At 55.8% G+C, this 14,281-nt stretch overlaps 1 protein-coding gene across 1 annotated transcript; it reads right to left on the bottom strand.

Moving 5' to 3' along the window:
* Positions 1–344: 344 nt before the first annotated feature.
* COPE (COPI coat complex subunit epsilon) lies at positions 345–14,056 on the bottom strand. Its single transcript, XM_070416484.1, has 10 exons — positions 13,881–14,056; positions 8,345–8,407; positions 8,031–8,131; positions 6,175–6,327; positions 5,065–5,118; positions 4,515–4,596; positions 3,210–3,365; positions 1,783–1,851; positions 665–739; positions 345–566 (listed from the first exon to the last, which is right to left on the bottom strand). The coding sequence occupies exons 1-10, from the start codon at positions 14,004–14,006 to the stop codon at positions 519–521; spliced, it is 927 nt and encodes a 308-aa protein (XP_070272585.1). The 5' UTR covers positions 14,007–14,056; the 3' UTR covers positions 345–518.
* Positions 14,057–14,281: the final 225 nt, after the last annotated feature.

The following is a 14,281-nucleotide window of genomic DNA, read 5'->3' on the forward strand; positions in this document are numbered from 1 at the left end:
CCACAAGGACTCCGTACACTCCTTCCTTGCTTAGCCAAGCTGAGGCTTGAGCACTTCCAGCCCCCTCACCACCTACAGACCACCTGGAGGTCCTGGGTTTGAATCCTATTGCTCCTCTTGATGGCTGTGACCTCTCTGTGCCTCTGTTTCCCTGGATGCCAAATGGGCTGGGGGGGACACAGCTGTGCCTTCAGCTCAGCAGTATGGGGCAGCTGTTTTGAGGAGCAAAGGAGTCCCTACAGCTGCTGTTCATAGACCCTGGTCTCCAGGACCCTGTGCCAGGCCCCTCCTGTCCCAGCCTTGGTTCCCAAACGCCCCTCTCAAAATGGCTAGTGCAAACATGGTTCAGGTGGGGAGACCAGAGTGGAGACGTTTATTGACAGAAGGGGGTTGGGCTTCCAGCCTCTGACTCTGACCAGCCCAAGTGAGGGAGAGCGGATGAAGGCGGATGCCCAGCGGGGAGAGCAGCACGGCTGGGCCTCACCTTCCCACTGAGGAAACTGCATCTGGGGCCGGCCTCAGGCGCTGGGAGTGTATTGCAGTACTAGCCGGTCAAAGTCATTTTCCTTCAACACGAAATGGGGGCAAAAGAGAAAGGAAACACATGTGAGTCAAAACCTGAGTTCCAAGCCCTCCCTGTGGGCCTGGGGGGTCGGGGGCTCACCTTGGCCTGGTACTCCTTGATAAAGGGGTGGAACCTGTGTGCATCCTTTAGCTGGGACAGGTAGCGGTTTGTCACCTGTGGGAAGGTGAGACTGAGGTTAACTGAACACAGGGACCCCCTGTGGCTCTGACCTGCAGGGCAGGCGTGGGGGGTTGGGGTAAGGGCCCCTCAGCATACTCCCTGCCAGGAGCCCGGATCTCCCCACATGTCCTCCATTGCCCCACCCTGGAACAGTGGCCAGGCTTGGCACATGGATGGGGGATGTACCACAGTGTTCACGGGAGTGGACTACACAGGGACCTGAAGCCCTGGCAGAGGGTGGGGGGCCAGGAAGAGTGGAGGGTAGGTCAGGGGGAATGGAGTTGGGAAGGAAGATGAGTCTGAGGAACCCAGAGGCCTGGGAACTGAAACATAGGCCCCAGCAGAACCTTTGCTGGCAGCCTTGCCCCACCCGCTAGGCCCAGGCCTGACTGTATGGGGCTGGGGCATTTGTCTGTCTCTGTCTCCCTGAGACTAGGAGTCTGGGTCTATTTCTACGGTGACTGGAAGGGTCAGCCTAGCTGTCCTGCATCACCCTAGCTGAGGCTGCCCAAGAACTCTTCTGTAAGGGCCAGGAAGCGACTACCACGGATCCCTGGCTGGGCCCCTGGCCAGCTGGGCCAGTCACCAGTCACCTACTAGTAAATGAGCAGTGCTCCAGCATCCTCCTCCCGCCCATCCCTCAGACAAGGTGGGGATCACTCCCTTGAGCCCCTTCTCCACCCTGTTGCCTACCCCCCACCCTGAGGTAGCACAGGTCAGGGTCCCAGCCCTGGTGCCCTCTCTGAGCCTCAGCCCACTTGTTCATAGGACCCATGGGACCAGATGACTTGTGGCCCTGGCCAGGGTGGGTGCCCTGAGAGAGCAGCTGCAACTCCAACCTCCCAGGCCCCAATGGCAAGTGTACCTGCCCATGGGGAGTAGTTTTTTGCCCAAACCCCAGGCCAACCCTGAAGTCCAGACCTTGAGGCCCCGAACTTCCTCTGGAGCTAAGGCCACACCAAAACCCCCACCTGCCCCAGGTTGGCTTCGTCAGGGCCAGACAACCCTCCTGCACCCGACTGGGGGAGGGCACCTACCTCAGGGGGCTTGCCTAGGTGCTGAGACAGGACGATGAGGTTAACCAGCGTCTCCGGGTGGCCGCTATCCTAAAAACACGGGGACACAGGGCAAGCAGGGTCAGCACCTCTAGGCCCCAAACTCGACCTGCTCACCCCCATCTCGGGCAGGATGATGGCCCTCCCCCACCGTCCTGGGGTGGGGATGTGACCTGCACAAGGCCACACCTTCAGACGTGGGACAGGCTCAAGACTCCAAGACCCTGAGTGCTCCCCACACTGGCCAGTCCACTGATGACCTCAGGGTCCTCCCACCTGTTCTCCCTCTTGAACCTGGTGCCTCATCAGATCAAACCAGGACAGTGCCCCCTTGCCGGGAATCATTTGGAAGGGGCCTATTTACTACAAGAATCTCAAACCTCAGAGTAACAAAGCCCGGCCAGAGGCAGCCTCAGTGCTGGCACAGCCAGCTGTCCCTCCTGCTGGAGGATGGGGTCTGAGACGGCAGGCAGACCCCGCCCGCCCCGCCTGCTCCCTGGAGGTCTTGGCAGGAAGCGGCTGGGAAATTACCAGAAGCTCCAGGAGGGTGACATCACCCCACTGGCTCATGCTGGGCTCTGAGGCACAGGGAACTCTGGGAACCGGTTAGCCAATGCCTCCGCCAGGAACCTCAGCCAGAGCCCCTGGGGGCTACAAGGCAAGGATGTGGGGGAGAGCCCTGCTGGGGTACTCGGGGCAGAGATGCACCACCCAGGACGCATGGCCGCTGCAGGCCCGCTCCCCCATGCTGCCCTTCTTTGCAGAGACCTAGCTTCTCGGAGTGTGTGTGGGAGGCAATCGATGGGGGAAGGTCTCTCACTTAGTTGTTTCTCTCTCTCTCTCTCTCTCCCCCTCCCTTCCACTCTAAAAAAAAAAAGAGTCAGTGGAAAAATATCCTCGGATGAGCATTAACAACAACAAAAATAAAAAATAAAAGACGTTTCCTAAAAATGGAAGAAGCTTTGATATCTTTTCTGGTTATAAAATATAGTGGAAGATCTCAGGTGTCAGGGGTGAGAAGAGACCTGTGGCCACCCCAGAGGAGTATTCTTGGTTCCTCTTTTTGAAAAGGTCCAGGCACCACCTCCTGTCTGCAGCCCACACTCCCCTCCCTCATAGTGAATAGTGGGTGCTCTTCCAAACACAGACCGAGATGAGGCATCACACTGAGGCCCCCAGACCAGGCAGCCAAGGTAACAGCAAGGAAGGGCTGGGGCATGGCTGCCCGCTCAGCTCAGGCCAACTCAGACCCCAGCTGACAAGGTCCTCCCATTTCCAAGAGAAGCTGGAATCAGGATTTTTGTTTGCAATCATGAGTTTTAGCTGATTCAGCAATGAAATCCCCATGTGACCCATGTCACCTGCCATCCTCTCCAGCAGCCCTGGGCTATGGGCTGGGCCTGCCCTACCTTGTCCAGTGCCTCCTGCAGGACACCCTCAGCAGCCTCCCAGCGGCCCTGGGCCATGTGGCAGGCCGCCTGCCCATTGAGCAGCAGCAGAGTGGACAAGCACTTGTCAGCCATCTCCTGGAAGATGTAGTAGGCATCCTGCAGCTTCTCACCACCCTGTGGGGACAGTTCTGACATCACTGCTTTGTCATGGTGCTGCCTGGTCCTACACCAGCCCACTCCCTCAGAGCAGAGCAATTCCAGCACTTCGCAATGGGTGTTCTGGCATGGCCAGCCCATGGCGGTCATTCTTTGGACACTGACCCTGTGCAGAGACCCCACACAGCCTGGGCTCTGCCAAAGGGGCCAAAACAGCAAGAAGCCACCTCACACTTGGCTCCCCCAGCCTTCAGTTTACAGACTTGAAGCTGAAGCTCCCAAAGGGAGAGTTAGCCCATGGGCATCCAGGCCGAGGTCAAGTGGACACCACTGGGTCACATGGTTTGTCAAGGATGGCCTCTTCTCTGTAACCAGCAGCGCTGCCCCTGCCCACCAGGGTCTGTGTTCTGTCCTCTTGCTAAAGGTGCAGGGCCACATTTGCAAGGGAACCTGAGACCAAGGTGTGCTTTTAAAAACAGGCAAAGCTACCAAAGAGTGCTGTCAGAGGGTTCATCCAACTAAACTGAACACATACCAGAAACCTGCCTGGGTGTGGCCTCACCCCCGAGGGCAGTGTAGACACAGATGAGGAGCACATTTTAAAAGGCTCATACAAAATAGCAACTTAGGGAACAGCAGCCAAGTGCCAGAAACCAGAAAAAGGGCTATTGCCAGGAGACGGAGGATGGGGTGCCCAGGCATGTGAGGAGGGGGCTGGGCATGAGGGAAGGTGCCAGGGGGACACTGGCAACCACCCAGTGCTAGGAGTCCAGAGAGCAAGCTGAGCAGCTTCCAGGCGCAGGATCAGACCTTGGAGGAGGGGGCACATCCCTGGAGAGGCGTGTGGGCAGATGTGCCCTAAGTCTGGATTGAGCCCCCAATTTGTTCACTCTGACTCTGGCCGAGCCACTTGTCTGCGAGAAGCCCGGAATGGGGTTGAGATTGAGGCTCAGTAAGTGGGAAACATGCCAGGGGTGGCCTGGGCAGCGGGGGTTCCTCTGGGAAATGGGACCCTGGCCCCAAACAAGCATCAGTCCAGTGTACCCATGGAATCCCATATCTGTACTCCCCCTATGGGAGCAGCAGCTCTGGATTCAGGGGCCACCTCCGGGCACTCCGATGCTTCTACACCCTGCCTCCAAGCCCCCTACATGGCCAGGGGCTCACCACGGCTAGGTTGACCCAGGCAGTGGCCAGCTGGGTGAGGGTGGCATCCTCATCTTGGTCCTGCATCTTCTTTAGCTCTTTCCTGGGGGTGGAGGAGAGAGGTGGGAGGCAGCAAAGTGATATGGCTGGTGCCCCCCAACACACCCCTGTTCCTTGCTCATGGGATGCACACACATGCTGTCTCATGGTCTCTGGCCCAGCCACCCTCCCACCTACAGCTCAGACATGCCAGCTCCACTACACTCAAAAACCCACCCAACACCTACATCACAGAGGGAAACTGAGGCATGGACATCGCCACCCTGCAATCCTGCAGGGAAAGGCAGGTAAGGATGGTGTGTCATGTAATGGACTGGAATGAAATAACTGGAGAAACTATCATGCCACCATGTTCTGGTCTCGAGGTGGGTTCTGGGACCGTCCCCATTCTGAGTGCCCCCTTGAGGGCAGAGGACCATGGGGTCCTGACGTGGACTTGTCATTGTTCAGACAACCTGATGCACAGGCCCCAGCCCAGCAGCCCCAGGGGGACAGGTACAGAGGGGCTTACCGGGCGAGGTCCACGCGGTCCAGCTTCAGCAGGATCTGCACCGTCATGGCCATGCTGTGCGACAGGGCAGATGGTCAGTGGACACCCTCCCCACCCACTCTCGTCAGGGCTCATTCCATGTGGGTGCCATCTCCCAGTGCATTCCTGAGTGCTCAGGCCACCAGCCCTGCCTTGCAGAGGGGGACACTGAGGCTGGCCACCAGTCCAGCAGAGCTGGATTAGACCTGGGCTTCCCTCACTGGGCCAAGGCCCACTCCACCTCCCAGGGCCCTGGCTCCCACATCTCACACTGACCACGCTTGGGCTGGGAGCTTCTGTGGGGTCCCAAGGGTACAGACTCCAGGCCCACGGGCACTCTGTCCGGGCTGGACACCATACCCATGCCACACACCTCCCTTCCCAAATTCAGTCACAATTCCCGAACCCATTCCTCCCTTTTGGCCCTAGACAGTGTGACTGTCCACTACTTATGTGGCTGCTCATTCTCAAGTTTATCCACCAGAACGTGACCTAGCAGCCCTCATAGGAGCCTGAGAAACACTTACAGGGTCCACACCTGTTTCTAAGCTGGTGCAAACCCCTTTCTGGAGTGAGCTGGGACGTAAACAGATATGTGACCAATGTGGTGACCAACTAACTTCGGGAAGGCAGGCACCAGAGAGCTCATGGGAGAGTGCAGCTGCAACCTCGGGCCAGAGCTCTGGACACCGCACCCTGGATACACGGTAGGCCCAAAATGCCCTCCTGGAGTGGGGGCGGAGCTGACCACACAGTGCGCCGGGCTCCAGAGCCCCAGCCCTAAACAAGGGTCTGTCTCTGGGGAGGGCTGGGGGGCCCGGGGGGCCCGGGGATATTGTGGAAAGGCCAGGGCCAGGACACAAAGGGAATGTGGATGCAGAAACCACGGGCAAAGACAAAGGTGCTTTCTGCTCTGCTGTCAGAACAGGGTTTTCAGCAGTGGCCCAGCCATGCAGAAGGGACCAAGAATGGGAACTGCAGCCTGAATGGGAGGCCTGGACCCTGCAGATCTCTCAAAGCAGCCTCCACCTCACCATCCCCATGACAACAGACAAAGAGGCCCTGAGCAGCCCGGAGCCGGGGGCCACTCACCACTCCAGGCTGTCCCCCTGGTGCAGGGCACGCAGGGCAGCATCCGGGTTCTGGTCATGGAAGTAGATGGAGGCAGCCATCAGCAGGAAGGTGGTGTTGGTCACATCCACACTCCTGCTCATCTCTCGGTCCAGCTCAGCGACGATTGTGTCCCTGTTAAGACAAGGTGCTTAGGGCCAGGGCGGCAGGAAGCAGCCTGGCTGCTTCAAGAGCAGACATACCTAGGGTGCACAGCAGCGAAGGGACAGAGCAGGACCAGCTCTCTCTGCCTAGCACCCTGCATGCCAGCCTCACCACCTTCCCACGAGGCACTTCTCACCCTCACACAGACAGGAAACCCAGGCTGGGTGCGCCAGGCCTCGGGGGGAGATGTGGTGCAGGAGGGGCCATGCCCACCAGGCAGCACGAATGATGGTCCAGGCCTAGAGTCCCCTGGCCCTCAGAGTGACCAGGCTGCTGTGCCCCTGACATGGAGGGACAGGCTGACGCGTCAGGGGTGCCTGTGCAGGGACATGAGGCTGCACAAGTGAATTTCACACCAGTGATGTTGCTGCCTTCCTGAGGAGTCCTGTGTCCCGGCCCAGCTCGCAAGCCACTTCTGACAGGTGGGCGCCATGCTGGGCCAGGGGCTGGCAGCCCACCTGGAACCAGGGCTGGACCAAGGATCAGCTGAATACCCCACAGCCCCAGGGGGCGCTGAGGCATGCTCTGCTTAACTGGAAAATGGAGCTAAGACCCTGTGTTTTAAAGGGGGTCGTGGGCTACTACAGTTGACAAGAGAAAGGAAGTGTGGGTCCACCCTGCATCACCACTGCTATTTAGGGTCCAGTCTCTTCAAATGCATGTGCCATACAGGTGCTGGGGGGCCATTGGCCAAGTGCATGTGTTTGAGGGCCTCTGGAAGGTAGGGACATGCCCGTCACTGTCCACACCAAGGAGGTGAAGGACAAAGGACTTCACATGAGCCTATTTCCGGTTCTGCATGGTGGGATCATGTACAAAGGTCACTTGGGATTAGTGTGAGGAGCCCCTGAAGCCATCCCTGGAAGCTTCCTGCCTGGTTCCTGGCACACAGGGTGTGGACATGCTGCCTGCTGCTGTGGCTGTGACGTTAGTGTGGGACGTTGTTCCTGTCACATTCTATACTTAGCCTCATGGGCTCTGGGCTGTCTGCGTGGGGCAGCCGTGTGTGCTGAAGGGATGGCTGCACCAGGTGCCACTGTTTTCCGGAGCACTCGCCCCATGCCCTGTGCTTCTTGTGGGTTCTTTCCTGGAATGCTTGCAGCAGCCATCGCTCCTTGAAGGCCCCCAGGGTTACCTCCCCTTCCGTGTGAGCATGGGGCTCATCGCCCTGGCTAGTGAGGTACAGAGGGGGAGAAACGATGGCCTCAGGAGGCTGCTCGTCTCAGTATCCTGAGGCTGTTGGCACAAAGCACCAGGAACTGGGGAACGAAAACAGGAATGTACTCCCTCAAAGGTCTGGAGACCAGAAGTTTGAGGTCACGGTGTGGGCAGGGCCGGCTCCTTCTGGAGGCTCTAACAGAGTCAGTTTCCGGTCTCTCCTGGTGCTGGCGGCCGCAGCAGTTGTTGGTGTGTCCACTTCACCGCAATCTCTGCGTCTGTCTTCTCCTCTGTCTCTTATGAGAACATCTGTCACTGGACTTAGGGCCCATCCTATATCCAGAATGATCTCAAGATCCTAACTACTTACATCTACAAAGACCCCATTTCCAGTGAAGATACATTCAGTTTCTGGGTGCCAGGACAACCCATCACTGCCCAGGTAGGGGAAACCAAAGCACAGGAAGGTGAGGGGGCATGGAGAAAGGACTGCCCCCCCGCCCCCCAATCCTCACCTCTGGCTGTCGCTGGCCAGGTACTCCGCAAACATGCGCACAGCCTGGAGCTCAGGGGCTGAGGAAGGCTTGATCTCATCCAGGACCACGCCATACTTCCTCTATGGTGAGACAAGCACGCTGTCAGCTCCACCCGCCCTGCCCTGGAACACAGAGCTTCTCAGGGTTCCAGCATCACCCTAATGAAGCTCCATGCCTAGAACTTACACCCACCACCCCCAGGGACTCCTCATCCTGCCAGGTGCCCAACCCCCACTTAGCACTGTCCCTTACTCTCCCATCCCAGGGGTGTCGGAGTCATAGCCCATGCTCACCTGTGCAAGGTACGCTCTGTACAGGAAGACATCCCTTTCCACATCTCTCTCCGGACTCGACGGCTGTGGAAACAGAGGCAGGTCAGGACCCACAGGGCCATGTGCCTGACAGGCCCTCAGAGGCCTGAGCCGACAAGGTGGAGTCCAGGCTCTGGCTTTCCACTTCCTGTGCCCTGGGCAGCAGGAGGGCAGCCTCCCCTGAGGGCACACAGCATGGTGGGCCCTGATCTTGTCCCATCCTGACATCACCCGGGAAGGAGGCTCAATTGTCAGCCACTCATCCAGGTACGGAACTGGGCACCAAAAGTGCCACAACTGCTCTAGCCACAAGCCAAGGGGACAGGTGAGAGAACAAGGGGACCCGGGTGGAGATGTGTGACGGGACTTTACTTTCTGTGACAGATATTTCCACGCAGCTTGCTCCTGTCCTGCTCTTGTTTTAAAACACTCTTTAATTTAAACATGACACACAGAAGAGACAAAGGTTTGCCTCACGCAAAAGACCTTTCTGGGAGAGCCCAGCTCTGCTGCCCCAGCACAATGACAGCTGTGTCTAGCCTGGGCCAGGTAGACCTCGGGGACCTCCCTGCACTTGGTGACGAGGCCCACGCACTGCACCGCCTCGGCCTAACCACTACTGAGAGCCCAGGAGCCGAAGTGAGCTGACCTCATACAGCGTTCACTGTGGGACTGAGGAAGGACCCGGGAGGCTGAAGGCAGGCAAGGGACCCTCTCTTAGGAGAACAGCTTTCGGACCCGAGGGTGCTGGCCAACTTCCTGGAGGCCCTGTGATGCCTAGGACAGGTGGACACAGAGCAGCACAGTCCAGAGGGTGTGGGGGCACTGGCATAGGCTACCCTAGGGGCTGGGAGAGAAAAATGAGGTGGGAAGAGGGCCCAGCCACCTGGGGTGGCCTCTCCAGCAAGCGCAGAGATGGCCTATATGGCTGCCACAGCACAGGGTCTGGATACACCAGGACTGCCTCCCCCAGGTGACAACCAGATCCTGTCACCATGCCTTCTTCTCCCCAGCCTGAGAGGTGAGGTTGGTGAGCGACAGTGTCCTCCTCTCCGGCCAAGGGAGACCACAAACAAGAGGCCGGGCTCCTAGTCCCAGCCTGACTCAGGCCAACTTCACTGCAGGGTCCCAGGGGCTTTCTCTGACCTTGGAGACCAGGCTCGGGATCTGGCCATGATTTGGAACACATCTGCTAAATAAGTGACTTTCAAATGACCCTCAGAGGTGGGTACTGGTGTGGACAACCCATATGGGGGCTCCACACCACTTTCAGTAGAAAAACAGACATGTTGTTCCGGCTGGTGTGTCTAAACAGTTAGAGCAAGGTTCATGCATCAAAGGGTCTTAGATGCCATTCCCGGACAAGGGCACACACCTAGGTTTTGAGATGCCACCTCCCCCCACCCCCCGCCCCGTCAGGGCATGTGCAACAGGCAACCAGTTGGTTTGTCTCTCTCTCCCCTTCTCCCTCTCTCTTCCACTCTCTCTGAAATGCAATGGGAAAAAAATATATCCTCTTGTGAGGATAACAAAAACAAAATAAAACTAAATTAAAAAAACAACAGACATGCTGGCTCTTGGTGTCTTTGAAGAAAGGACACAATGGGGGAACCTGAGGGGAACTCTTGAGTCCCAGAGGAAACTCTTAACCTGCTCATCTGTAGAATAGGCACCACCATCACCAACCCTGCACAACTGCCAAGGTCTTACCAAAAAGCCACACGTGGACACTTGGGACCTTCTCAATCAGTCGGAAAGAGAAGAGCTTCTGAGAGGCGTAAGAACAAGGACAGCCCGGCTGGTGTGGCTCAGTGGTTGAGCATAGACCCATGAACCAAGAGGTCACCAGTTCAATTCCAGGTCAGGGCACATGCCCCAGTTTCAGGCTAGATCCCTATTAGGGGGCGTGCAAGAGGCAGCTGACTGATGATGTTTCTCTCTCATCGATGTTTCTATCTCTCTATCCCTCTCCTTTACCTCTCTAAAAATCAATAAAAACGACAGATGTACAGACCAGGGGCACCAGGTGAGTTGAGCGCTCTGTGGGACTGTGGGTCCCCAGTTCTGACAGCTCATGCGAATTCCCTGGGAACTCAGAAACCAGCAAAGCCAGAAGGCCCAAGCCTGTCAATGCTGTCTGACACCAGGTGGTCCTACCTGCCCCAGGTAGTGGACAGGTGCAGTGAAGCCTGAGAGCAAGAGGTACTATCTGGGGAGGCCAGTGATGGAGTTAAGGGGGTGCGGGGGTTGCATCCCCTCCCTTTACTGGCCATGAGAGTCACCTGACCACACTAGATGTCAGCTCCTGAGGCTTTCTTCTGTTTTGTCCCCAATACCTTGGTGTGCCTGCCATCTTGTGGGCGCTTGAAAAGTGCCCAAAAAACAGGGACATGATGGTGACACAGTGCTAGAACATACCTGTGTTCCACCTGGAACCACCTCAGGTCCTGCCCATCTGAGGTTGCTGGGACACTGTACCAAACTACCACAAACTGGGGGCTTGAAACAACAGATACGTATTCTCTCACAGTTCTGGAGGCCAGAAGTCCAAGATCAAGGTGTCAGCAGGGCCACACTCCCGCCAAAGGCTCTAGCGGAGAATTATCCCTTGCCTCGTCCAGCTTCTGGTGGTTCCAGGCATTCCTTGGTTTACAGCTGTATCACCCCAACCTCTGCCTCCATCTTCTCTGTCTGCCTCAAACCTTTCTGCCTTCCTCTTAGAAGGGCACCAATTACACGATTTAGGGCCTTCCTAAATCCCAGCTGATCTCATCTAGAGATCCTTCATTGAATCACATCTGAAAAAACCCTTTTTCCAAGTAAGTCACATTAATAGGTTCTGGGTTGGCCATATCTTTCTGAGGTAGCATTCAATGCAACACAGGCTGCCTAAGAGGCTTAGGTGCTCCAATGGACCAGAATTCATTGACATTAGATGGCTCAGCAGGGACAGTGCTTCCATTCCCTGGATGCCTCAGAGAGATGTCTTGGCAATGTCTGTGGCTCGGAAGCTGGGTTGTGTGTGCCTCCAGCCAGAGTGATCACTGGTACGATTTCCTTTATTTTTCAGTCACTCTCTACGTATAGCAGATCACACTGGTTCCTTCAACGGTGATGTAAAGTTTGCATATTATGATGTGAGAAGACTCAAATAACACATTGCTATGATGTAAGCAGCACAGACACATGGCGGAAGCCAAAGGTGAACATGAGTGCAATGCTGAATTTCACAGTGGCCCTACTGAGAGGTGTCAGGAGGGGAAACTGAAGCGCAGCCCTAGCTGCAGAGACAACATGGAAGAACTGGAATCTGAGCCCGGTCCATCTCAATCTTCTCAGTCTAGACCAGGGGTCCTCAAACTACAGCCCGCGGGCCACAGGCAAATAGAAATATTGTATTTGTTCCCGTTTTGTTTTTTTACTTCAAAATAAGATATGTGCAGTGTGCATAGGAATTTGTTCATAGTTTTTTTTTTTTAAACTATAGTCTGGCCCTCCAACGGTCTGAGGGACAGTGAACTGGCCCCCTGTTTAAAAAGTTTGAGGACCCCTGGTCTAGACCACCCTAGCAAGGAGGCACATACAATTCTGATGGTGGGCAAATAAAGTTGCCCAGAGGGACTTCGCAGATATGATTAAAATAGAGAGTATGCTGGTTACCCGGGAGGCCCCAGTCTAATCACAGAAGCCCTAAAAGCAGAGACTGGGCAGAAGGAATGCAGCAGAAGGGGAAAGTCTCTGAATTTCAGGTTCTAAGATGGGAACTGGGGATGGGGTGGAGCATACGCAAGGCAGGTCGAAGACTGGAGAAAAGCCTCTAGGACAGCGGTTCTCAACCTGTTGGTCGCGACCCCTTTGGCGGTCGAACGACCCTTTCACAGGGGTTGCCTAAGACCATCCTGCATATCAGATATTTACATGACGATTCATAACAGTAGCAACATTACAGTTATGAAGTAGCAACGAAAATAATTTTATGGTTGGGTCACACCATGAGGAACTGTATTAAAGGGCCAGAAGGTTGAGAACCACTGCCCTAGGAGCTAAGAGTGACCCCTGGTGGAGAGCCCACAACCTGACTGCGTTTGAAAGCAGATTCTTCCCTAGCACCTCCAGAAAAGACAATGCCTGGACGACACCTTGAATGTAGCATGGTGAGCGCCACACTGGACTTCTGACCTAACCAACGGCGAGAGATGAATAAATTAGTGTTGTTTTATGCTCTTTGTTGTAAGTTGTCGAGGCAGCCACAGAAAATTAATACTATGGTGCAAATGTTTTCTCAACAAACCCTAACAGCTTCCCGAAGCCCCCATGGCACAGATGCTCAGAGACATGAGGTTCACTGACGAAGGTGAGAGGCATGGAAAGCAAGCCTTCTCTACTTCAGAGTCCAAATTCCTCCCAATCATCCGGCTGCCTCTGTGAAGATGTCTGCCACTCCCTTCTTTGGTGCTCTGATGGCATCCTAATCAGTCTGGAATAAAATCCAAAACCCTGCTGCCTCTCACCCTGCCCACACCATTCTCCATCCTCCCCCTCGACACTTCCCCCCGACTTCTGCCACACGGGCCGCGTATGCCTTGACGACCCCGAGCTCACACCAGCCACAGCACCTTTGGAGTAACTTACAGGGTTAGAAGCTTCTCAAAGTTCAGTCTCAGGTTCAAATGACAATGGGAAAGGCAGGCCTGACTGGACCACTCCCACACTAAGCAGCCACCCTTCCCGTTTCGGACGGAGTACTTTTTATCTCCCCTGGCCCACACGTAGGCTCGAGTTGTACTGTTCACTCGCTTCTTTGTTTACTCTCTTTGGAACACGAGGCTGTGGACACAGGCAGAGACCCTGCCATATGGTTCTCCCAAAGAGACAGAAGGTCCATGTCCCTCTCTTAAAGGTCCTGCCGTGAAGATTTATTTTCTAGCTCAAACTGCCAAGCTCATTCCCTCCTCCTCCATCACACCACCTCCTGACTTGTTTACTCATTTATTTACTTGTTTACTTGTTTCCCAAAGGAGAGCTGACAGTTTTGTCTATTTTGTCACTCTTTTGAGCTCAGCACGAACACTCTGCCTGACCCCCCGAGATGTCACTGAGGAATGAATGAATGAGCGAGTCTGGGGAGAAACAACCGGGCTCGTGGGGCAGGGTGACGCTGGGACGTCACTCCTCTCTTGATAGTGGGTATTCTCACCTGTAAAGTGAGATAAACAGTCCCTACTTCACGGGGATTGAGGGCGTGGCGGCCAGTGTGGGCGCCCAACAAACGAGAACTACTGCCATTATTATTATAGAGCATAAACCCCTAACTCAAACGCCCTCCAGGACGCAGAGCGGGCGCTCTGAGAGTAAAAACTGTTATTGCTTCGGGTCCTGTCATGGGAGGATTACTCCTCACCGCCTCTGAAGAGGTGCGTGGGGGTAAACGCCGCCAGAAGAGTTTTTAAAGACAGAACGCGACCCGCGGCAGCAGGAAGCTCCGCCACCTCAGTCCCCGGCCCCGACGCGGCCGCACCTTCACCCGCTGCGCCTCGTTGATGCACTGCTGGTAGCTGCCGATGTAGAAGGCGTTCTTCACGTCGAACAGCTCGTCCACTTCTCCAGAGCCGCCGGAAGCCGAACCCGGAGCCGGGGGCGCCATGTCGCTCTGGTGTCACCCACTCCTCTTCCGGAGGGACACGTCTACAGGAAGCGGGGAGTCACCGCAGGGCATGCCGGGAAATGTAGTTACCTCGTTCCGGCCTGAAGATGAGCCAATGAGAGATTCCTAAATCAGAGTAAAGGGGCGGGTGGCGCAAATGCGTCTTTCAGGGCATTTCGGGAATTGTAGTTTGAGTTAATCCTGCGAGCCAATGGGATTCGGGAAAATATGGTAACTATACGTGTATGTTGAAGTCTGGGAATGGCAAAGAGAGT

This window comes from Myotis yumanensis, unplaced genomic scaffold (genome assembly GCF_028538775.1).
Source record: "Myotis yumanensis isolate MYYU_CA2020_CCGP unplaced genomic scaffold, mMyoYum1.0.hap1 SCAF_5, whole genome shotgun sequence".
NCBI lineage: Eukaryota > Metazoa > Chordata > Mammalia > Chiroptera > Vespertilionidae > Myotis > Myotis yumanensis.

What these genes read in the sequence shown, in the direction of transcription:
- COPE (XM_070416484.1), bottom strand. Translation starts at nt 14,006, where the DNA reads ATGGCGCCCCCGGCTCCGGGTTCGGCTTCCGGCGGCTCTGGAGAAGTG. An exon ending in ACAGAGCGTACCTTGCACAG is followed by an intron (nt 8,132 to 8,344) that starts GTGAGCATGGGC and finishes GTCTCACCATAG; the next exon opens with AGGAAGTATGGCGTGGTCCT. An exon ending in CTGGCCAGCGACAGCCAGAG is followed by an intron (nt 6,328 to 8,030) that starts GTGAGGATTGGG and finishes TTGTCTTAACAG; the next exon opens with GGACACAATCGTCGCTGAGC.